At 42.6% G+C, this 20,000-nt stretch overlaps 1 protein-coding gene across 1 annotated transcript; it reads right to left on the bottom strand.

Annotated features, from left to right (window-relative positions):
• Positions 1-1,428: 1,428 nt before the first annotated feature.
• LOC129368929 (uncharacterized) lies at positions 1,429-18,356 on the bottom strand. The gene is given in 24 exon segments (XM_055044104.1): positions 1,429-2,703; positions 2,806-2,939; positions 3,017-3,207; positions 3,397-3,521; positions 3,680-3,872; positions 4,591-4,652; positions 4,655-4,718; positions 5,125-5,247; positions 5,658-6,776; positions 7,024-7,131; positions 7,234-7,330; positions 7,672-8,493; positions 9,891-10,129; positions 10,302-10,484; positions 10,572-10,697; positions 11,266-11,368; positions 11,461-11,607; positions 12,910-13,070; positions 13,643-13,759; positions 13,834-13,947; positions 17,348-17,450; positions 17,542-17,662; positions 17,804-17,890; positions 18,135-18,356. Coding segments are annotated over 24 exon segments (4,788 nt in total). The 5' UTR covers positions 18,151-18,356; the 3' UTR covers positions 1,429-2,470.
• Between the last annotated feature and the right edge of the window lie 1,644 nt (positions 18,357-20,000).

Genomic DNA, 20,000 nt, shown 5'->3' on the forward strand with positions numbered 1-20,000 from the left:
TGCTATGGTAACAATGAAATATAACGTCGTCCGCTAGAGGACGCTGTTGAACAAAGGCGCATCAAAAACATGGAACAGCAGTCATTTTACAAAACCACTTCGCTTTTTCAGCGATGAAGACCCTGTCAACAAAACGTATGGGGAAAAAGTTTAGGTATTTATAGACAATATTACAAAAATAGTTTACATTATCATTTGATCGTTTTTCCATTTGCCTGCCACTTTGCTCATACCTGGATGTTCTTATTGATGAATAAGAAATATCTTTATTCTAATCATTTAAAAGTCAAACAGGCTATGAAAAACACGTGCAATGTAGAAATAAAATGTGATTTAATTTTTATGTTTTAATCAAAGGTCACAAAACATTGTAAATATCTAAGCTGCCAGTGCAAGGAATGCCAAGTGGTGTGAAATGTCCTGCTAGAAGTCTGCTCTAACTGTGGACTTCAGCAGACCTCAGGAGTTATTGAGGAGTGTGCAGGCGCAGCTCAAAGTCAAGCCGTTGTACAGAAAGGAGCTGGAGAAAAAACTGCAGAGAAAAATATCAATGTGTGTTTCAGGATGAAGACAATCATCCCCAACATCCATCAAGAGGAAGATCAGATGGATGGAATTCTTCAGTTCAGGAGCAAATCTATCATGCTGTCCCCAGACAAACGGAAATCCAATCCCATCACCCACAGCGTTCCCGTCAAACCTCTGGTTTTCTATCCTCCATCTCAGTCATGGACTCTTTTGCTTCCATAAGTTTGTCTTCAACCAAACTAGGAAATGCTGCCGTTCTCTTTGTCTTACACTTTTCAGTATGAAGATGTCAAATTAGGAGGCATCTGGAGAGACTGAACTGGAACACAGCTGCACGTCCAGATGATGTGCAGCTGCACGTCCAGATGATGTGCAGCTGCACGTCCAGATGATGTCAGCCCCAGAGTCCGGAAGAGCTCTGTGGGATTCTGCAACATCTCAACCTCAGCTTGATCCAAGAGAAGGTTCTGTGGCTGTGGAAAATATCTTGCCTGGTTCAAGTAACAAAGAAAATCCACCCACCAGTCAATGACTATAGACCAGACATCCCACATCATGAATTCAAATTCCAAAATTAATCCCAAAGAAAAAATGTAATGTTATACCTCATTAAAGAGAAAAAGGTGATGGCAGGAAAGGTCTTTTGTAGCAGACTGTATTACAGCAAATTTGAGAAATCCTCTGAGGCCACGCTTTTCTCAAGGAGAAGATGATCAGGGAAGAAGGTCCAAGAGAGAGAAAAGAGAAACATGGCAACACAAAACAAAGGGCCTTGATTTTTCTTTACAAATCTGTTACAATCCTGAACTCCAGAAAACATGAATGTACTTTAATATTTAAATTAAGGATTTACTTAACAGTGTATTAATCTAGTTATAATAAAAGGGGTCAAACAGAAAATATGACTATAAGTATTTATTTAAAAAAAAAGACAAACAAGACTGGGGTGACAAATTGCTCAACTTAGTTCAGTTAGCTATAGCACAACTATAAGTTGTCAAGTAGCCATAAAACAGACTAAACAGTTTCACAGGTTCCTTTAAAAAAGCTCACAGTAAGATCACAGTATGACTGCGTATGACTGCTGGAACAGCAGGCAACATGGAAAAACCAAACCTCAGTTTACATAAACACTCAAACATGCAGAAACTCATGCAAAATCACAATGTCAAAATTATTTAGTATCAAGACACAAAGCGTAAATTAAAGAAAAGAAAAACCTTTGGGTTAGGATAACTAACCATCCCACTGCATTTTGTACAGTACAACCTCTCAAACACCTGCCCCTCATTACAAACCAGCTGGAATGAGTCAACTCCGTTTCATTTCTCCAACTTGCCACACGTCACTCACTGGGATCTACCGTTTTCATCTGGAACATGTGGGATGAGCATCAGTGCACATTCCACTGCATTTCAACACATTTTCAACAGACAGCTGGAACATTTCTCTACTGCAAGCTGAAGCAAAAGGCAGCTCTGCAATCTTCCCCCAATCTTACACACAAAATATTTCATCGACTTTAAATGATGGTTTTATTAAAACTGCTAGGAGTCGGGATCCTGAGGTTTTCCTCATTAATGAGAGCTTTGCCAGTCAGTGGCCAGCTTCAGTTCCTCTTCCTTAACCCTAAACAGACAGTCAACTACGTTCTTTGGACGCCACTGAAAAATATGAGACATTTAAAAACTATTTTACTTATGGCCATCATGGTAAATAACTAAGCTAAAAGAACACAACAGCACCGAAAAAACAAACACTGCACATACAGACAAGGTGGCACAGAATAGTTCACGTCATTGTGAACGCTCAGAATTCACAATGATGGCCAAAGTCAAAATGACACAAAAATCTATACTTAAAATGACTCCTGATGGCTCACTGCAGGTCCGTTTTCTACTTTATCTAAAAGTCATTTATGAAGTGCAATATTCCATTGATCTCAGAAACACTTCCTGAAGACAATCTGTGGCCCATATTCCTCATACTCTCCCCGGCTGATCCATGCAGAGTTGAAGGTGGACAGGTTGGTCAGAACCGCACCGCCACTCCACACCAGGAAGCGTCTGTCTATGGGGCTGGTATCGCAGACGTTCACCCTCATGTCTGCCGGCACCAGGTTCTTCACCTCAGACTGGAGACGCTCAGGCAAGCCTGGCAGCAGAGTATTCCCACCTGCAATCACACCCAAAACTGGTCACATTTACAAATTATGAAAATAAATAAACAAAACCGCAGTATAAGAAGTTAATTTTATAAGAAAAGGAAAATCGATACCTGAAAGAATAATGTTGCCCAGGAAGCTGCGCCGCAGGTCAATGTCTGACCTGCGGATCGACTTGAAGATGCTGTCATGCATCCCAGGATGATCCCGTCCAATCATCTCAGGATTAAACAGAATCTCAGGTGCCCTTGATGAACAGGGAAATATATATTATATATATATATACACACACACACATATATACACATACCCTAACCCCATTACCTGAATCTTTCGGTGCCCATGGCAACAATCTGGCCATCCGGCATGGTGTACTGCATTTCTCTGCAGGACGAACTCTCCGGGTTCAGCTCAGCTTCATAATTTAATGCAACAAAGCAGCACTTCTCTTTCATCTCCCTGACAATCTCACCTTCTGCTGTTGTGCGCATGCAGACACCCTGTTCCTGCAGGAGCTTTAGGCAGAAAAGAGAAGACTGAAGGCTGCATAACTTGGCAGGATGAAGACCTTGGCTCATAAAACTAATCAAGCACCAGACAAAAACTGATCCAGAGGGCTTTATACTGAAGTGGACATTTAATGTAATCATCAAAATAATTTAACAGAATTGGTCACATTTAAGACCAAGCCAAGTGTTGCAAACCTTTTTAAGTTGCAATGTGACATCCAGACCAGCCAAAGGGAAGCGCTGGACTGCATGAGGCAAACTGTAGCCCTCAAACACAGGAACACTGTGACTCACGCCTTCTCCAGAGTCAAACACCACACCTAGAAACAGGTCATCAGGCCCAACGCATTAGCAACAAAACTAAGCCACTTAGACTGCGAAACAATTAAGTTCAGGAAAATCCCTAATTAAAAAAAAAAAGTAGGAATAAGTATGTCTGAAGAAGGTGTGCATATAAACAACTGGCTGCAGGACCTACCAGTGGTTCTCCCTGCTGCATACAGTGCAAGCACTGCCTGCATGGCCACATATGCCAACGGAACATGAAAGTTCTCAAACATGATCTCCACCATGCGCTGCCGGTTCTCCAGAGGGTTCATGGCTGCTTCAGTCAGCAGAACAGGATGTTCCTCAGGGTCCACATACAGCTGTTGGAATGTGTACTGCCAGATCTAAAAGAAAAGGAAAAGCCTGAAGGACTGGGCTGTACAAGTCCTACAACATGACTTCCCCAAACAAGAGCTTCAGGGTGTTGTGTCAAGAAAAGTCATCTGAAATTGATCTGATTCAGGACAGCACATTATGCAATGTTCCATGTTGAAAACAGAGAAACAGTGTTTTGAATATAGATTTTCCAAACCCAGTCATTGGTTGGACTTTGTTGATGTATATAATTAATACCTACTCATTAAGAACCACACTAACCAACTACAACATAGTGATCATTTCAGTTTCATGACCAGAGAAAAAACAATTCTGGATTCCATGAAGCTTTCTGAACCGTAGAACAGCGAGGCGTCATAGCCGTTCCTAAACTCTGGCATCAGAAAGCAGCTCATCCCACCAGGCCAGGCCAGGAACTGAACTGCTGCAGACATTTCTACTCTGGTTCTGCAGGTCTAGCATCAGGACACACTGAGCGCCCAGCAGACAGCCCTGAGCCGACCTGCTACCAGCCTTTAATGAACAGCACAGAGATCTGGAGGAGAAAGCTGCTGCCAAAGGTAGCACAGCAACTTTAGGCTTCACACAGGCCCAGGAATATTGAGGCAAATGCCAACTTAATATCATACAAATTTAACCTGAGGAAAAATGAATAGCATATTCATTTTCAGAGTCTCACACTGAGTCTCACACTGAGTCAGTAGGTCATACAGTGCATTTTCTTACTTTTTCCATCTCTTCCCAGTTGCAAATGATCCCATTCTTTATGGGGTGATTCAAAGTCAGAACCCCCTCATGTGTTGAGCATCATGGCCAATGTAGAGCTCCTTCTCCACAGCCCCACTCATTATCTCCTGCAAAGAGAGATTATGTTCACTCGTTGTAGACAGAGATTCTATTATTATCATCAAGATGGTGATATGTCAAGACAAAACCTGTAAACTCTTTAAAAAGCCAAAAATATCATTTTCAGCCAAAGGAACTGAAAATCATTTCCATTTCACTCTCGCTTTTAAATCCACAACTTGTGTGAAAAGTGAGGAATCCAGCCAAAGGTTCTGATGAGAAGTAAGTTCTAATATTCTTTATGGTGAGCCACATTCTGCTCTACTCAAGCAGTCTAAACTTAAATCTCATCCAGTTACACGCATAAGAGCTATGATCCATATCCTCTGAGCAATCGGAGGACTTCAGAATTATTCCGAATCTCTATAAAAGATTCATCAATAGAAAATCTCCAAACGGACCGACTCAGCTCACCTCATATTTTGGAACTCCAGTTATTGTTGGGAATGTAACGTTTGGCAGGTTTTGACTTGCAAATCCTGCTTTCATCAAACCAGATCCCATATCCAGCACGACAGGAACCTTGAAATCTGTAATCTACAATAATAAGAAAAAAGAAAGAAAGCAGGTCAGAAATCTGTCAGTTTTCCTCTAGTTCATGTTGGTTTCAATGTAATGATTTAATAACAGTCGAGGATTTAAATGCTTCATGTCTGCTGTATCTACAGGTACATGGAAAATAAAAATTTCATGAAGAAAAAAAAAAGTCAAGATTAAAAACTCATGCTAATCAACTAATTGACTCAAAACACATGCATAAGGTTCCTGACCTATATATATATATATATATATATATATATATATATATATATATATATACACACACACACACACACCTGTAAGCAGCAGACAACAGAGTTTATAACCCTGTATATTCAAACCAAACTCGTGTTTTAGGAGCTTGCACTAAAACCAACTCATTGATACAAAACCATGAAGTGGAGTACCTGGATAAAGTCATCCTCCCTAAACTGGGTCTGAACCCTCTGTGTCATATTGCCCGATATCCTCACAGAGTCCGAGATCAGAACACCATCAGGATGGTCTTCTTCTTCTCCTCCTCCTGGGTCAAACTCCACTGGCTGAATGGAAGCCATCTGGAGGACTGGCTGCAGGTCTGCTTCTGCTTGCTGCTCATCTTTCCTAGCAGGCACCATGGAGGGATCCGCTTTCTCTGCATTAGTCATTTCAGTAACGGTCTCCTCATTTCCATGGACTAAATGGTTATTGTTATTGTTGTTGATGTGTTCTTTAATATTGGGATAGAGAAAATCTTTCCTGCAATCTGCAGCCACCCTTCTGGGTGAATCAGGCTTTAAATGAAGTTGAGGATGATAAGTGGGTCGGGCTGGAGCTGAGCCAGACACCTTCTCATGTTCAGGTGGTTGACCATTCACGGGAAGTGAAACAGTTTCTGGCTCCGAAACAGAAAGTGGGAGGAGTTTTCCTCCTGGATCAAACTCTCCATCATGTGGCATCAGTTCAGAGGTCAATCGCTTTTCATTCAGCTCTTTCCCAAAGACAACTGGAGGTTGGGCCTCGACAGAAGATTTCTTTAAATCACAAAATCTAGAAACTCGACTGTCACCAACATTAAGACCCTTAGACAGTGGTGGGTTCTCTCCATCTGCAGCGCTGCACCCAGGCTCTGACAGGAGCCCAGTGTCCTGTCCAGACTCGGCTGAAACACAACACCTCCCAGACACTGGAGCCATGTCCTCACGACCAGGTGCTTCATCCAAAGTCTTCTCAATCTCCCCTTCTTCTTTCCCCAGTTGCAACCAGAAAGCTTCCTTGTTTGTATGAAGGCCTGGAGGATGTGGTGAGGTGGAAGCTGCACTCTCTGATGGCTGCTGGCCTGCGCCAAGCTTCAGCTCCTGGATTCTGAGCAGCTGATCCAGGACATGACGATGCCTCATTTCACCCAGCAGGTCCAGTCTGCTGGTCAGCTGTTCATCTGAACAGAAATCATCAGCAGCGTCTGAACAGGCGTCGCTGTCCATCATAGAGTCGCTCCGACTGAGCTGCTGCTGGCCACCATCAACGTCCGTCAGATCAGTGGAGCCCTGGAAATATGCAACTTTAGAAAAACAGTTTGATGACATGCATGAACATATGCATGTTCAAATGGTTTAGTGGTTACAGCAGCATTGAAAAGCATGCTGACCAATCAGCTCCGAGTTGAAGCATTTACTGTGAAACAAGGAGCTGAAAACACACAAAGCCTGTTATTTCAGAAATAGCTGGAATATCATTTTCAGTTATTATGGAGTTTTATTTCAGAGTAAAGCTGAACATGTGCTCTGTTAAGACCTGGTGCAGCTGCTGGTTACTGCCCCACTGTGGCCACAGATCCTTCCCCTCTCCGTCTCGCAGCAGAGCGTCCAGCTCGGCTTCCTGAGCCAAAACTTTCTCCTCCTCCTGAAAAACGGAGAACTGTGATGCTCATCTGAGCTCCTGGGAGGCTGGGACTCAACCCAGAGCAGAATGTGGTGGTTCTGGAGCTTCAACTGGATCACTTACCTCCAGGATCTCTCCAGCCTGGTTTAATATTCTCTCCACCTCTCTCAGATTCTCTTGCTCCTTCACCTCCCAGTCGGTTAATGATAGATCAATCATGCTGAAAATGGAACAAAACGTCACTTTGCAGATCCACTCTGTGAGCATGTTGAGATCCATGTGTGAAGCGAAAAGGTGATTAAAACGTTACTGATCTATAGAGCTCTCTCACTCAGTTGATCTGAGAAGAGACCCTAACCCCTATTTTCTGTCAACTTTAAACATTGTTAACTCAAGAACATGAGACATGAATGAATGACTCCCTAAGTTCCCAAGCACTGAGTTTAGCAGGTTTTTGGGGGAAACCTTGAATAAGAATTTTGTTCAAATTATGTTACTATAAAAAGTACTGCTGTACATGAAAGCTGAGCTGCTGCATGTCTGCACGGTCCAGAACATTACCTCTTCTCATGCAGGTCGTAGGAATCCCAGAGGAGGGTGTGTGCCTCTGTGTCTCTCCCGTCAGTGATGGTGCTGGACAGAACGTTACTGATGGGGGTGAGTTCAGGATCATCTGAAGTGTCATGCTGTAGTGTCATGCTGCTCAGAGCCCCTGTGTGTGCGAGGCATTGTGAAGACCCTTCCTCCTGTGCCCCCACTCCGCTGCACTCAGGGCTTGGCTTCTTCTGGGGAGTGGGCTTTGGGGTAATTGTGACTGTGTATGAATTTTCCAAATCATCCACTGGCAAGCTAAGCCAGGGATTGGTGGGAGGGGCAGCAGAGCGCTTCACCATGATCTCTAAGTTCAAAGACTCTGCTTCTACTTTAGGGATGATCTGGATGCTACCACTGGAGAAGTTTGCTGGGAGGGCGGAGCCAAGTTTTCTGCCATCTTCACTTCCTGGAGCGCTGAAGCTATTCTCCTCCTGGTTGCTGGGCTGTCCTGGGGCAGCCATCGTAGGATCCGAGATCCTAGTTTTTTCTTTTAAATTCTCCACTTCATCTTTTCCTCCTGAAGCCTCCACATGGGCACTCTGATTCGCCGACACTGGCCCAACAGCACCAGCAGAGAGCAACGTGGCAGGATGACTCCCTGCTTCCAGGCCGCTTCCACAGCCTGCGTGCCCCCACTCAGACGACCCTCTGCCTTCATCCGAATGAGTCAGACAAAGTTCAGAGTTCAGATTTCCATGCAGCATCTCATATTGCCACTGAAGGGCGAGCTGAAGCTGATCCACTGACACTGGTCCAGAGGACATCAGGAGTGTCCTCAGAATCATGCACCTGACATTTGAAAGAAACAGCTGAGGAATGGCCCAAGAAAACAACTACACTCATCTGAGCTGTTGGTGAGAAACAGAACGTCGTTTCTCACAGTGACATTTGCTGTGACTTCAACAAATGCATTATCTGACAGCAGATTTCACTTATGTTGAAGTATCATGACTGCATTACTGCTGCTTTATTACTGAAGCAGCAGTAATAAAGGCCCTTTAGACTCCTGACATTTGCAGATGACATCACTATGTTACCCTCAGTTGTTAAAGTTAAAATTACTAATCAGGTTATAATGCGATTATGTTGTTTTAAAAAATTGACTAAACTTGAGCTTCATATTTGATCTTCGTTTCTTTAAAAACTCCTGTTCTTTCTGAAATTCTTCCTTCAGGAAGTCATCCAACATGGCTCCTCTGTTAACCCTTTAACAACATTTCAACCAATGTTGCTCAGCTGATGTGCAGTTCCACCAGGTGTTCACTAATTGCTGCCGCTAGTCTGAAGGAGCTAAGTGGGGAGTGGACAGGGCCGAGATTTGTTTCAAGAACCACTAATTCTTGAAACAATTAAAGATGTCTCATTCTTATCTTCACAAATAAATGAAACATTTCACTAAATATTGATTCATACTTAAAACTCATTTGTTTCTATGCAAAGTACAAATTCACCATGTTGCCAATGGCAACAGTAAGAACCTGCTTTTATAATTCTGATGTTTAAGTATTTTTCTGGTAATTATAATTTTCCTTTTCTATCTAATCACATCATGACATTCAGATTAGAATTTCAGTTTTTGAATCAGAAAAGTTGAGTTGAGTATTTTTCACAGCTTGTAAACAAGCCTCATCACAACACATTTATTAAAAATGGCTATAAGACATAATGCAACTCATCTTACAAATTTACATGTGGAGAAATGAATGCATTTCTGTAGCATAAGAGTCAATAAACCTGAATCATTATATTGCGTTTGTGACAAAAGTTTGAAGCCTAAATAAAAAGACGATGCATTTTCAGAGGATGATCAAACATGGTGGACTGCAGCTTTTGTGGAGAGTTTAATACGACAACCACCTGATGCAGTAGCCCTGTGGGACACAAAGGACTGTCCCACACTGTCCTTTGTGGAACAGTGTTGGAACAGATAAACTGCCAATAATTTTACTTATTCTATTTGAGGTAATTTAATTTTTGTTTTTGAGTCAAATCTTTTGTATACATCATCCATCCCAGCTACCATCAAGGATTCAGTTGGGAAACCGAGGAGCAGCTGCTACACATGGAACTAGCTTTCATTTACCACAACAGCACATGGTTGCATTAAGATGGACTAAAATGCTGCTTTAAGGAAAATAAAGAGTTAAAACACTGAGCAACACTCCTAGTGTAATGGTGACGTTTACCTCTGGGAAAGGCGTCTGCTCGCCTGTTGCACCTCATCATCTGGGATGGAAGTGGACAGACGGGACAGGTGAAGTAGCTCCTCCATTTCTGGAGGAGGGTTCTTCCTCAGGAACGTGAAAAGTCTTTGCCTCCATGCAGGGATTGTCCTCAAACTGTTACTCTGTTGCTCTTCATGAACTCCTGAGAGGAGCTCTGGCAAGAAACGGTCACTGAGGACCAGCCTGTACCACTTGTTGGCCTAAACACAACAATTCATTCATTATCAGATGAGAACTAGCATGAGAACCAGCCATGGCCTCATGACTCAACAGACACCCAGACAACCGCTTAGTCCAAGAGGATGTGAATACTGTAAATCCCACACACACACACACTCTATAACCCCATGTCTTTGCATGATGGCAACCTGCCTTGTTGTAGTACTGATGGTAGCTGGACACAGCCCTGAGGGTCTGGAGGATGACCTGGACACCAGAGTGAAGGTTCTCCTTCTGCTTCTCCAGCTCCAGAACCCAGCTGTCCTCATGCCACGACTTCACTGGAGAGATCTCCTCTAACGTGTGGATCACATCTTCAGCACAGCGAATCAGAGCCTGGGAGGGGAGAGGGCACAACCTCACAATGTCATGATCCTCAGACACACAACTCCTGGGGCAGCAGGAAGTGACAGAGCTCTGTACCATAGCCGGAGTGGAAACGGATGTTTCGAATTCAGACAGCAGCAAAGCTGCCATTGTAGAATCCTGCGCCACCTCCATTCTGTACGGATGAAGCTTCTCTTGAAGACATTCCATCTTCACAATAATCTGTTAACACATTCACCATGGTTACCATCATCCTGTGCAGCAAAGCACAGGATGATGTGTCACACTGAGAAAAGAAAAAAATCACCTTAGAAACCAGAATTAGTCTTCATGTTTGCAGAAAATGTAAATATTGGTATTAAACATTTCATCCTCAGTTCAGTTTTCTATCAGCACAACATGAATCTGCTGCAAAGCAGAGTCTGGTCCTTGATAGAGACAAATGGCAGAGCTGCTGACTAAAGCCACTGACTGAACACTGACTAGTGAAAGGCTAACAAATGCTCTGACAAGAAACATGGTTCATTTCAAACAGCTTATCAAATTTGATTCTTTGTTTTCATATCTTCAAATTCAAAGGTAAATATTCACTTAGATCTTAATCACTTCGTAATAGTGATGAAGAGCAGTCGTTTTCCCCCAAAGTGAGCTGCAGCAACCAAAAGCGATGCTGCAGGACACCTACTCCTTTTCCCAGAAACTGCCTTTGCCCTTAGAGCTCTCATGAACCTTTACCACCACAGGCTACCAACGCTCCTTTTGTTTCTGAAAGCAAAGCCAGTAGACTCACCTGCAGAGCGCTGTTGCTCAGCTGCAACACCTGCAGCTGTAGATGGGCCTTAGTAAAGGCCTGCTGCCACAGCAGCTCCACTTTCTCCACAGCGGCAGTGATTCTGGAAAGAAACAAAAGAAAACACAGAAGCAGTTATCCATCTGGAGAAGTATGAACAGTTCAATCTGTGGAAAGAACTCTGAACTAGTGTACCTGCTGTGGTTCTGCAGCATGTCAAAGGCCGTCTGGGTGAAGAAGGGGGTGCCAGCCATGGCCTGGTAGCAAGGCTCTCTGTCAGGGTGGCGCAGCTTCTCACACACAGCCTCACAACGCTTCAGCAGCTCCTCCAAGCCCAGCTCCCTGTACACACACAACAGCTCAGTAACCGCTGCTCCAGAGGGAGGAGTGACTGAAGTCAGATTTCAAACAGCATGAGCCAATACTAAAATGACATCGAGTGTTTGAACTGTTCTGTGAAACATCACTGGAGCCCTCTAGTGGCTGCAACTGGCTAACTGGTGTAACTTTGAAACCAGTTTGCTTAAAAAAAAAAGTTCAGCTTAGCATTAGTTATAGATTGATTCTTCTAGTTCTTGGTTAAAACCATCATAACTATTGGTAGATTTCAATACTTTGACCATTTTTTTAAATTGAAATCAGTAAACGATGACCACACATGTAAAGACTAGGTGTTTGCATTGTCCACTACATCAGAGTGTCTGAGAATCAGGTCTCAGACACTCGGATTCTCTCCACCGTTTGGACTTGAGGTACAAAAAGTTTCAGAGACATTTTTATCCTCCTGCAGAAGTAAACCTGACCCCTCCTCTGTCCCCAGCTCCCGTTGGCTAGTCACCAACACATAGTTAGTTTTTGACAGATGCTGAAGATCTTCAGTTGGACCTGGTTCAAGCAACAAGCTGTTAACATGTCCTAGACTACCAGCAGTCTGTCAGTCTGCATGGTGAGTTCAGCAGATGCATAGAAATTCACAAGAGCCTCCAGAAGCAAATATTTCAAAACCATAGTATCCTGTCAGTACGAGTATCACTTAGGTTAATGTGCTGGCTTCATTCTTTACAACATTAAAAAAAAAAAAAAAGTAGGCTAAATCCTTTCAAACTTGTCCTTGTTGACATCAATACAGATTAAAGTAGCTTCAGTTCACAATTCCAAAGATAAACCAAAGCATTGGTATGAGTTTAACTTTATGTGTTTGTGGAAACTGGTTGGTAATATATTCTGGTTTGAGTCCTTGAGATCTGGACAACTCTCCAGCAAAAGGCCTTCTCCTTTCACCTGAAGGTTTTAACTAACCCTTTCCTCCAACTGTGTTACAATTCCTTCCTGTAACAAGGTTACAGTAAAGACTTGTGACGTAATTTTCCAACTTTGGGAGAAGAAAAAAAAATCTCACTTGGACTGTCATGTCCTGCTGTGATGAACCTAAGTCGATATGGTTGACTTTTTATTTTTACCCTGAATTGAAGACAGATGATTACACCAAAATTACAGTTTTTTCAGTAGGAAAAAGGGAATTTGACTCATCTTGTTCAAACAAGAAAAAAAAATCCTAACAAATTTAGTTTCAATGTTTAAATACGATAATCCAGATAAAGTGCCACTTTTCCGTGACCTGACAGTATAAAGAGAGGGCCTGACCTCCGAAGCTGCAGGAAGGTTGCTTCATTTGTGCTGCAGAAGTGTTGGAGCTGGCTGAGGCTGGAGGGCAGCGGCAACCTGGACACAGCCTGCAGCGTGGAGATGCACGACGGCAACCGCTGCACCACTGACAGGAACTCCTGAACGAAGCCATCAATCTCCTGCAGGGAGCAGAACAGGAACACGTCACCATGGCTGGAAAAATCACAGATGCATAGTAAAAAAAAAAAATTTGTGCCACAACACTCTTCTTCATACTTCTAAGCTTACAAGTCAAAATCTGATTGACAGAAAGAAAGCTGATTGGTTACCTGTAAACCAATCAGCTGGCTCAGATTTATTCAGCACGATAAGCAGCCTGAATGCAGGCCTGAGGCCTGAGGCCTTCTCCTTTCACTTGTTAATGAACAGTCTCTGAACAAGCTTCACCATGGTAACCAACTCCACACACTGACCCATCAAAGCAATATATGCACCAATAAAAACCTTGAAGTTAAACACAGAATATTCTTTATCACCAAACTGATTTAAGAACAATTCTGGAAAACTTCAAGGGGTGTGAATACTTTTGCAAGGTTTTTCTATTGTTATGTGATTATTGTGGAACATTGATGAGAAAAGCCAGCATGGAATGACAAAATGATTAGGTACTCCAAGTTTCACGAGCTCTACTGAGAGGCATTGGAAGGGTTCTCCTGTCCCTGGCTTCGTCCTTTCAGCGGTTCGTCATTACCTTCATAAAGCTAACCCAGCTACTGTGGCAGTACAGAAAGTAACCCCCCAGAGAGGCTGGCAGCTGGCTTCGGTCGATAGAGTTCCACAGCTCTGGGATTTCTTTCAGGAGGATATTCTGAAAAAGACAGAGCAGTGTTTGATATCAAAACTCAAAGCAGCTCTTCCCTCAGCAGGATGTGCTGTACATACCCTGAAAGATGCGTCGCAGGACTTTGACCTGACCAGGAGCTTTAGCAAGAGCTTTGCTGCATCCTTCCTTTTGGGCTGAATGATGTAAACACTGTGGACGGTTCGCTTGTGTTCCTTGGAAAAATGAGGTTCATATATTAGAAGTATTTTTTAGAATTTCTGCCAGAATTTCAAATGGGTTCAACTTTCATGCATCTGTTTGCCTGCTGATCACAACCTGGTTGTGAAGCGTTTATCACTTCATGTAACGACAAGCTCAGCCCAATCCCAAATATAGTGCCACTGTGGGTCGTCTTTTCAAAATGGGCCAGTAGAGGAACTTGGGGAGATGAAAATCAGAATAACTCATTTTCTAGCCTAAGTTTTAAATCAAATTGTTCCGATTGCCCAATTTAACACTTCAAACAATAACAATGCAGAGTTTCAAAAGGCCAAAGGCTGCCATTAGACCTGAAATTTATCCAAAGCAGCTTTTCGTTTATGGAAAAATATTTGCACCTCCCACTTAATCATACTCATTTCAAGTAATTCCACCAAGGCATTTAGATGAGATAACCAAGCATGTGATCCTTCAACCCCCAACCACAAAAATTCCATAATGGACTAACAGACATGATCCACCCAGAGCACAAACTGTTTGAAATAATAACTGTATAATGTACAACTTCAGGCTGCAAGAAAACCCACACCAGTAAAGCGGTCCAAGTTGTTCAAGTCACTGTGCAAAAAAACAATGTTCATGCATAATGGAGGCACAGGCAACTGCTGCATAACAAAGCAGAGTCTCCTAATGGGGCAGCATGCACTCTGCTTGAATTCTATGTAGCTTCTAGGACAAAGTCCTGAAATTTTATAACACATTTCACAGAATGTTCTTTAGCCTACAATGAAATAGAAACAGGGCCATAACTGACATTTAAAAGTGAAAATTTTTATTATTGTTTTTAAAGGAAATACAGTCTGTTTAAAATTGAAATATTTCTCAAGCAAAAGTCAGACTGTTATGCATCTGTTTTTGTGATTGCTGAGACATGGACTGACCAACACACAAGTTTCTCAGACTAAACTGGACAACTGAATCTAAATGGACATATTTGTCAGAATAGCTTTCAGGCACAATATTCAAGCATTTTAGAGTTTAAATAAAAGAAAATTTCTTAATGTGTGACAAACTGTCCAGGAGGTTTAACAATTTATGTGCTTCTGAACGGCTGACGTCGGCGTCGTGTCCTTTCAGAATTGTCGCAGGTAGTTTAGCAGTAGCAGCAGAGGAAGTGAACGAAGTTGTTCAGTCTATGTTGGCTACGGTTCCAAATATTAAGCAATAAAGTCAAGTTGTGATCTTACTCCACATTAAGGTTACTTACAGCCCACGCAATTTCAGATAAGTTTAATCGAGTTGCCACATTACAAACATCAGGGCCAAATGTTGGTAATTGGGTAAAAATAGAGCTGGACAATATGGCTGAAAAATTTATAATATACGCGTTTCATATCAATCGATAGATAATTGTTGATTACTGATTCGTTTTTGTTCAAAACATCTGAATAAAAACTGGTGGCATGACTCATTTTAATCACAGTTTTCACTCCATACCATCATTTTATTTTAGTTTTAAGCAGTTATGAGGCATGGTGGAACCCCTGAAACTTACTCAGGTTCTTAAGTTAGTTTTAGTTAGTTGAGCAGCTAAAGTCTCTCCTCTGCCTACATCTCCCAGAATGCTGTGCAGTTCTGGCTATTTTAACAGAACTCTGGGCTGATGTGTTGTTCTCTACACAAGGAGTCAATCGTTTTTCTTGGTTGCAGTTTTTTGCTGATTGTTTTGTTGTAACAAAACAGAAGTCGCTTTATTACTGAAACGAAGCGACTTTGTTTCAGTAAAGAAAACTAAAGTTAAAATTCAAACACAGTAGCAATCAACTAAGCAACATCCTCCCCATTTTCTCCATCCATATTTCTATTTTGTTCTTGGATTTCCATGCTCTGGTCTGGACCTATATAGGTTTTATCTAATCGTCTTCACATTAGAATCCATCCCCTTAGCACAAGAACACAGGTCCTATAGCAGCTTACTTTGTGAAGCTGTTGTTTACAGCAGGGCTTTCAATGACTGTGTCATTTTTTAAGCAGGAGCAGTTCAGATAGAGGCTCAGAGGCCTGAAGATGCCACATGATGCTAATCATGTGAATTGAACAAAAGAACATCTTGATCCTGAAACCATTCCCCAGTCTCACAAGCTTTGTAGCACTGAGCAATGCAATAATGTCATCTCTGAACACAAATACCTTTACTGATAGGCCGCTAAAATTATATAGAGTTAGGAAGACGCTTGAGCGTAGAAAACACAACGCAAGCTTTAAACCTGCATTATACTAAGAGCCTGTCTACCGTCCCAGAACAATGAAATATACTGATGTGCTTCATGAGATTTAAATCTTAAACCTATTGCACATTACATAAAATGAGTATAAATGATTACAGTATCAAGTCCTATAATAACTATCACACAATGTACCAACTGGATCATGTCTTAAAGTAGGACCAGGGAGACTTCCACAGGAACATCTTAGAAACCAAAAAGCATTTACAAACAGAACTGAGACAGGTTGGGTTTTAGAGCTTGAAAATTAGTGGATGGTCTGATGAGACTAGAACATGAAAAATTAGAATAGGTTAGCGATTTGCCAGAGCAGGGAGATTGTGGTTATTTTATTGCAGAACGTTATTACATTGAAGATCTAACGATGCAGAGAATGTTCTCTTCCCTCTTCATGCAGCAGCAGAGCTCTTCACTGAGGTGTGCAACCGTCTAAAGAGTTCAGAAAACAGACGAGATCTGGGAGACACACTGCAAAGATCTTTATAACGCTCGGTCGCACACTCTACCCTGGACCGTAAATTAAGTCCATTTCTTAAACACTTTTACTTCAAGAGGCCCTCAACTCATATAAATCAAGAGCTGACTATAACTATACGAGATTAAAAAAAAAAAAGTTAAATCCACTTAATTTGATTAAAGTCACCTTTGGAATTAATTTTACATCCAAAAACTCAGTTGACTTAATTTAATTGAGTGGCTTTTCAAAACCTTGAGGAAAGGAAAAATGTATTGACCCGGACCAGACCTGGACCAGACCCGGCCTCATTTGCCAACAACGTATAAATGTCTCCATCAAGTTTCACTAACTTAACCCCAATTATACGTTTACTGACATTTTTGCTATTATTGTTCATTCCCTCAGATCTGCTTTTAAAATAAAGTTCTAAAGTTTTCACATTTTTGGGCATTTTGAAATGAAACAACCTCAGTGTGGACACGAGGCATTCCCACCGAGTCGATCTGAGAGCTTAAAGAGAAACACTGAGACGGTCATCTGTACATTAAGAACATGTAGCTATGGGAAAAATGAAGAGGCTGAACATTTACAAAAAGAATATATTGTACAGAGAAGCATGTTCTGACACCAGTGGAGACCCAGCCAGACAGGATCCACACCAATAACACAAACCTCCAGGAGGAGCAGAGTTTCTGTGATGAACCTGGCGACTGGTGGTGACGCCTGCCTCAGATCAGCAGCCACAGACACTAGGCTCTGCTTCTCCTGCTTCTTACTGCAGACCAAAACAGGAAACTGGAATTCCACCACGGCCAGTCCGTCTGCACATCCCACCGTCATCATGGTTTAGTCTGAACACAACAAACCTGAGCAAGGCATGGAAGTAATGGATGAAGTCCACAACTTCTGCTTTGCTGAGTTCCAAAAGCCTGTCCTGACCATCTGCTGGGAAAATGATGAGAGGGCAGCCATGCTGGTCAAACACACCTGAACAGAGCAGAGGACCAGCAAAGAGTTAACACTCAACTCAAGCTCCACAAACAGCTGCAGAATCAGCTTCTAGAAACCATATTTGATCACTTTATGGAAACTGCAAAGTAAAGAAAAAACTATGAAAGGCAGAAATACCAGGGAACCAGACAGCTCCAGAACCCAACACATGGTCAGGGGGCAGCAGCGGAGAGGAGCCGCGGTCCTGGACCGGCGTCTGGATGCCTGCAAAGTTTGGCGCAAAGTTGGGATTTCTACTGGAAACACGCCCAACCCGAACCGACCAAACCCGACCCGACCCGACCCAACCCGACTTTCCAGCCGTTCCTGTTCTACGAGCAGCAGAGAAACCGAGCAGCACATTCCACAGCCTGCAAACGACTCCCGACCGCAGAGCAGGAAAGAATCCACGCCGCGTCCGGGCCTCGGTGTTCCGGATACCAAGCACCTGTCTGCGGGGCGTCCGTACCTGCGTGGCGGCTCATGTTCAACTCCTCAACCGCTCAAGTCCTCCTTCATCTCCAGGCTTTTGTTTCTGGGCTGAACCACAACCTGTCGCTTCAGGGAACCGACAACACACACAGGTCCGGTCCGGTCCGGTCCTCCACCGGTCACGGCCAGTTGGAGCGGGTCTGAACGCGCCTCTCCGCCATTTCCAACCGAGCACTGACGTCTGGCTCACAGCGCCAAGAGCGAGATGCTCCAATACTTTAGAAACCTGAGAGGGAGGAGACAAGCCTCAGAGGGGCGGGCCAAGATCCAGATCCAGACCCCCGGACCGGGTCTCCGGTCCTACCCGGACCATTCTAACTGAGGGGTAAAACTGACCCATAGAGGAATCAGCGGGTCACGGGAAAGTAAAATCAATTTAAAAAATAATGATAATAGTAAAAAAGAAAAGCTAGAGACTTGTTACACACATTGATCCCAGGTTATGACCATTCAAATGCAACTTTTGATAAGAAAATCTCACCCAAAATCTTGATTCAAAACTTTTTTATCACAAACTCTAAATTGTCCAATCATCTGCAGTAGATACACCTGCTGCTCTGTTTCTCATTGCAGATGGGTCCGGTCCGGTCCGGTCCGGTCCGGTCAGGTTAGGTTTGGTCTATCAGTCACAGATCTGATATCTTGTCAACACAAAATGCAAGTTTTCAGAATTGATTGAGGTGCAGCAGGTGCAGCTACTGCAGATGATTGGACAATTTAGAGTTTGTGATACAAAAGTTTTGAATCAAGATTTTGGGTGAGATTTTCTTATCAAAAGTTGCATTTGAATGGTCATAACCTGGGATCAATGTGTGTATTTACAGTAAGTTGATTGTGGGGGTTTAACTGAACAAGACAAGCAATGTGAGCAGTTTTCACAGTATTGAAGTTCAGGAAAATATATTTCATGTCAACAACAATTGGTTATTGATGTTAAACAGCAATATTAATATTAGATATCAACATCCCTTATAATGATACATTAATTTTTCTCATCAAATGATTTCGATGTCAGGTTTTCCCCGTGAGGTTTCTCTCTAGGCCACAGGTGTCAAACTCCAGTCCTGGAGGGCCGCCGTCCTGCAGTTTTTCGATGTGCTGCAGGTTCAAAATACTGGGATGAAATGGCTTAATGACCTCCTCCTTGTGTCGATCACTTCTCCAGAGCCTTAATGACCTGATTATTCTGTTCAGGTGGTGCAGCAGAGGCACAGCTAAACATTGCAGGACACCGGCCCTTGAAGACTGGAGTTTGACATCTGTGCTCCAATATATATTTAGTGTTTTGAAACTTACCAAATCATTAAAGGGGAAGTTGGTATGTGAGAGCTCTTATAGATGGAAATCTGCTGACTGGATGCAGCAATGACAAACAGATAGGAAAAGCAATAAAATTGACTTTTGTTTCCAACATATGTGAGTAAATTTGCAAAGGCAGAGGACGGGTCTGGCCCCTCGGGAGGTGTCACTTCAAAAGTTCCTTTGGGGATGGAGATGAAAGAACTTGTGTTGAACTTACAGCAACACATGGCCGTAACAGTTAAATGTGCTAAAAAAAATCAACTAGAGAAGCTGAGAAAAAGGACACAGAATATGTGTTGATTTAGTTTACACTTAAATCATCACAGATTTACTTTACACAGAAACGCTAAAAACAATGAAATGATTATTTGTTTTTTATTATTTGAGAAGTATAAGGAATACACCCCTAGATGTATGAACTGTTACAGGTGTCAAGAATTTGGACATATAGGAAAAGATTGCATACGACAGACTGGCAACCTGTCCAGGGCGACCTGTCCAGGGTGAACCCCGCCTCTCGCCCGGAACGCAGCTGGAGAGG

The sequence above is a fragment of the Poeciliopsis prolifica genome, unplaced genomic scaffold, assembly GCF_027474105.1.
Source record: "Poeciliopsis prolifica strain line A6 unplaced genomic scaffold, Auburn_PproV2 SCAFFOLD020, whole genome shotgun sequence".
NCBI classification, from domain to species: Eukaryota; Metazoa; Chordata; class Actinopteri; order Cyprinodontiformes; family Poeciliidae; genus Poeciliopsis; species Poeciliopsis prolifica.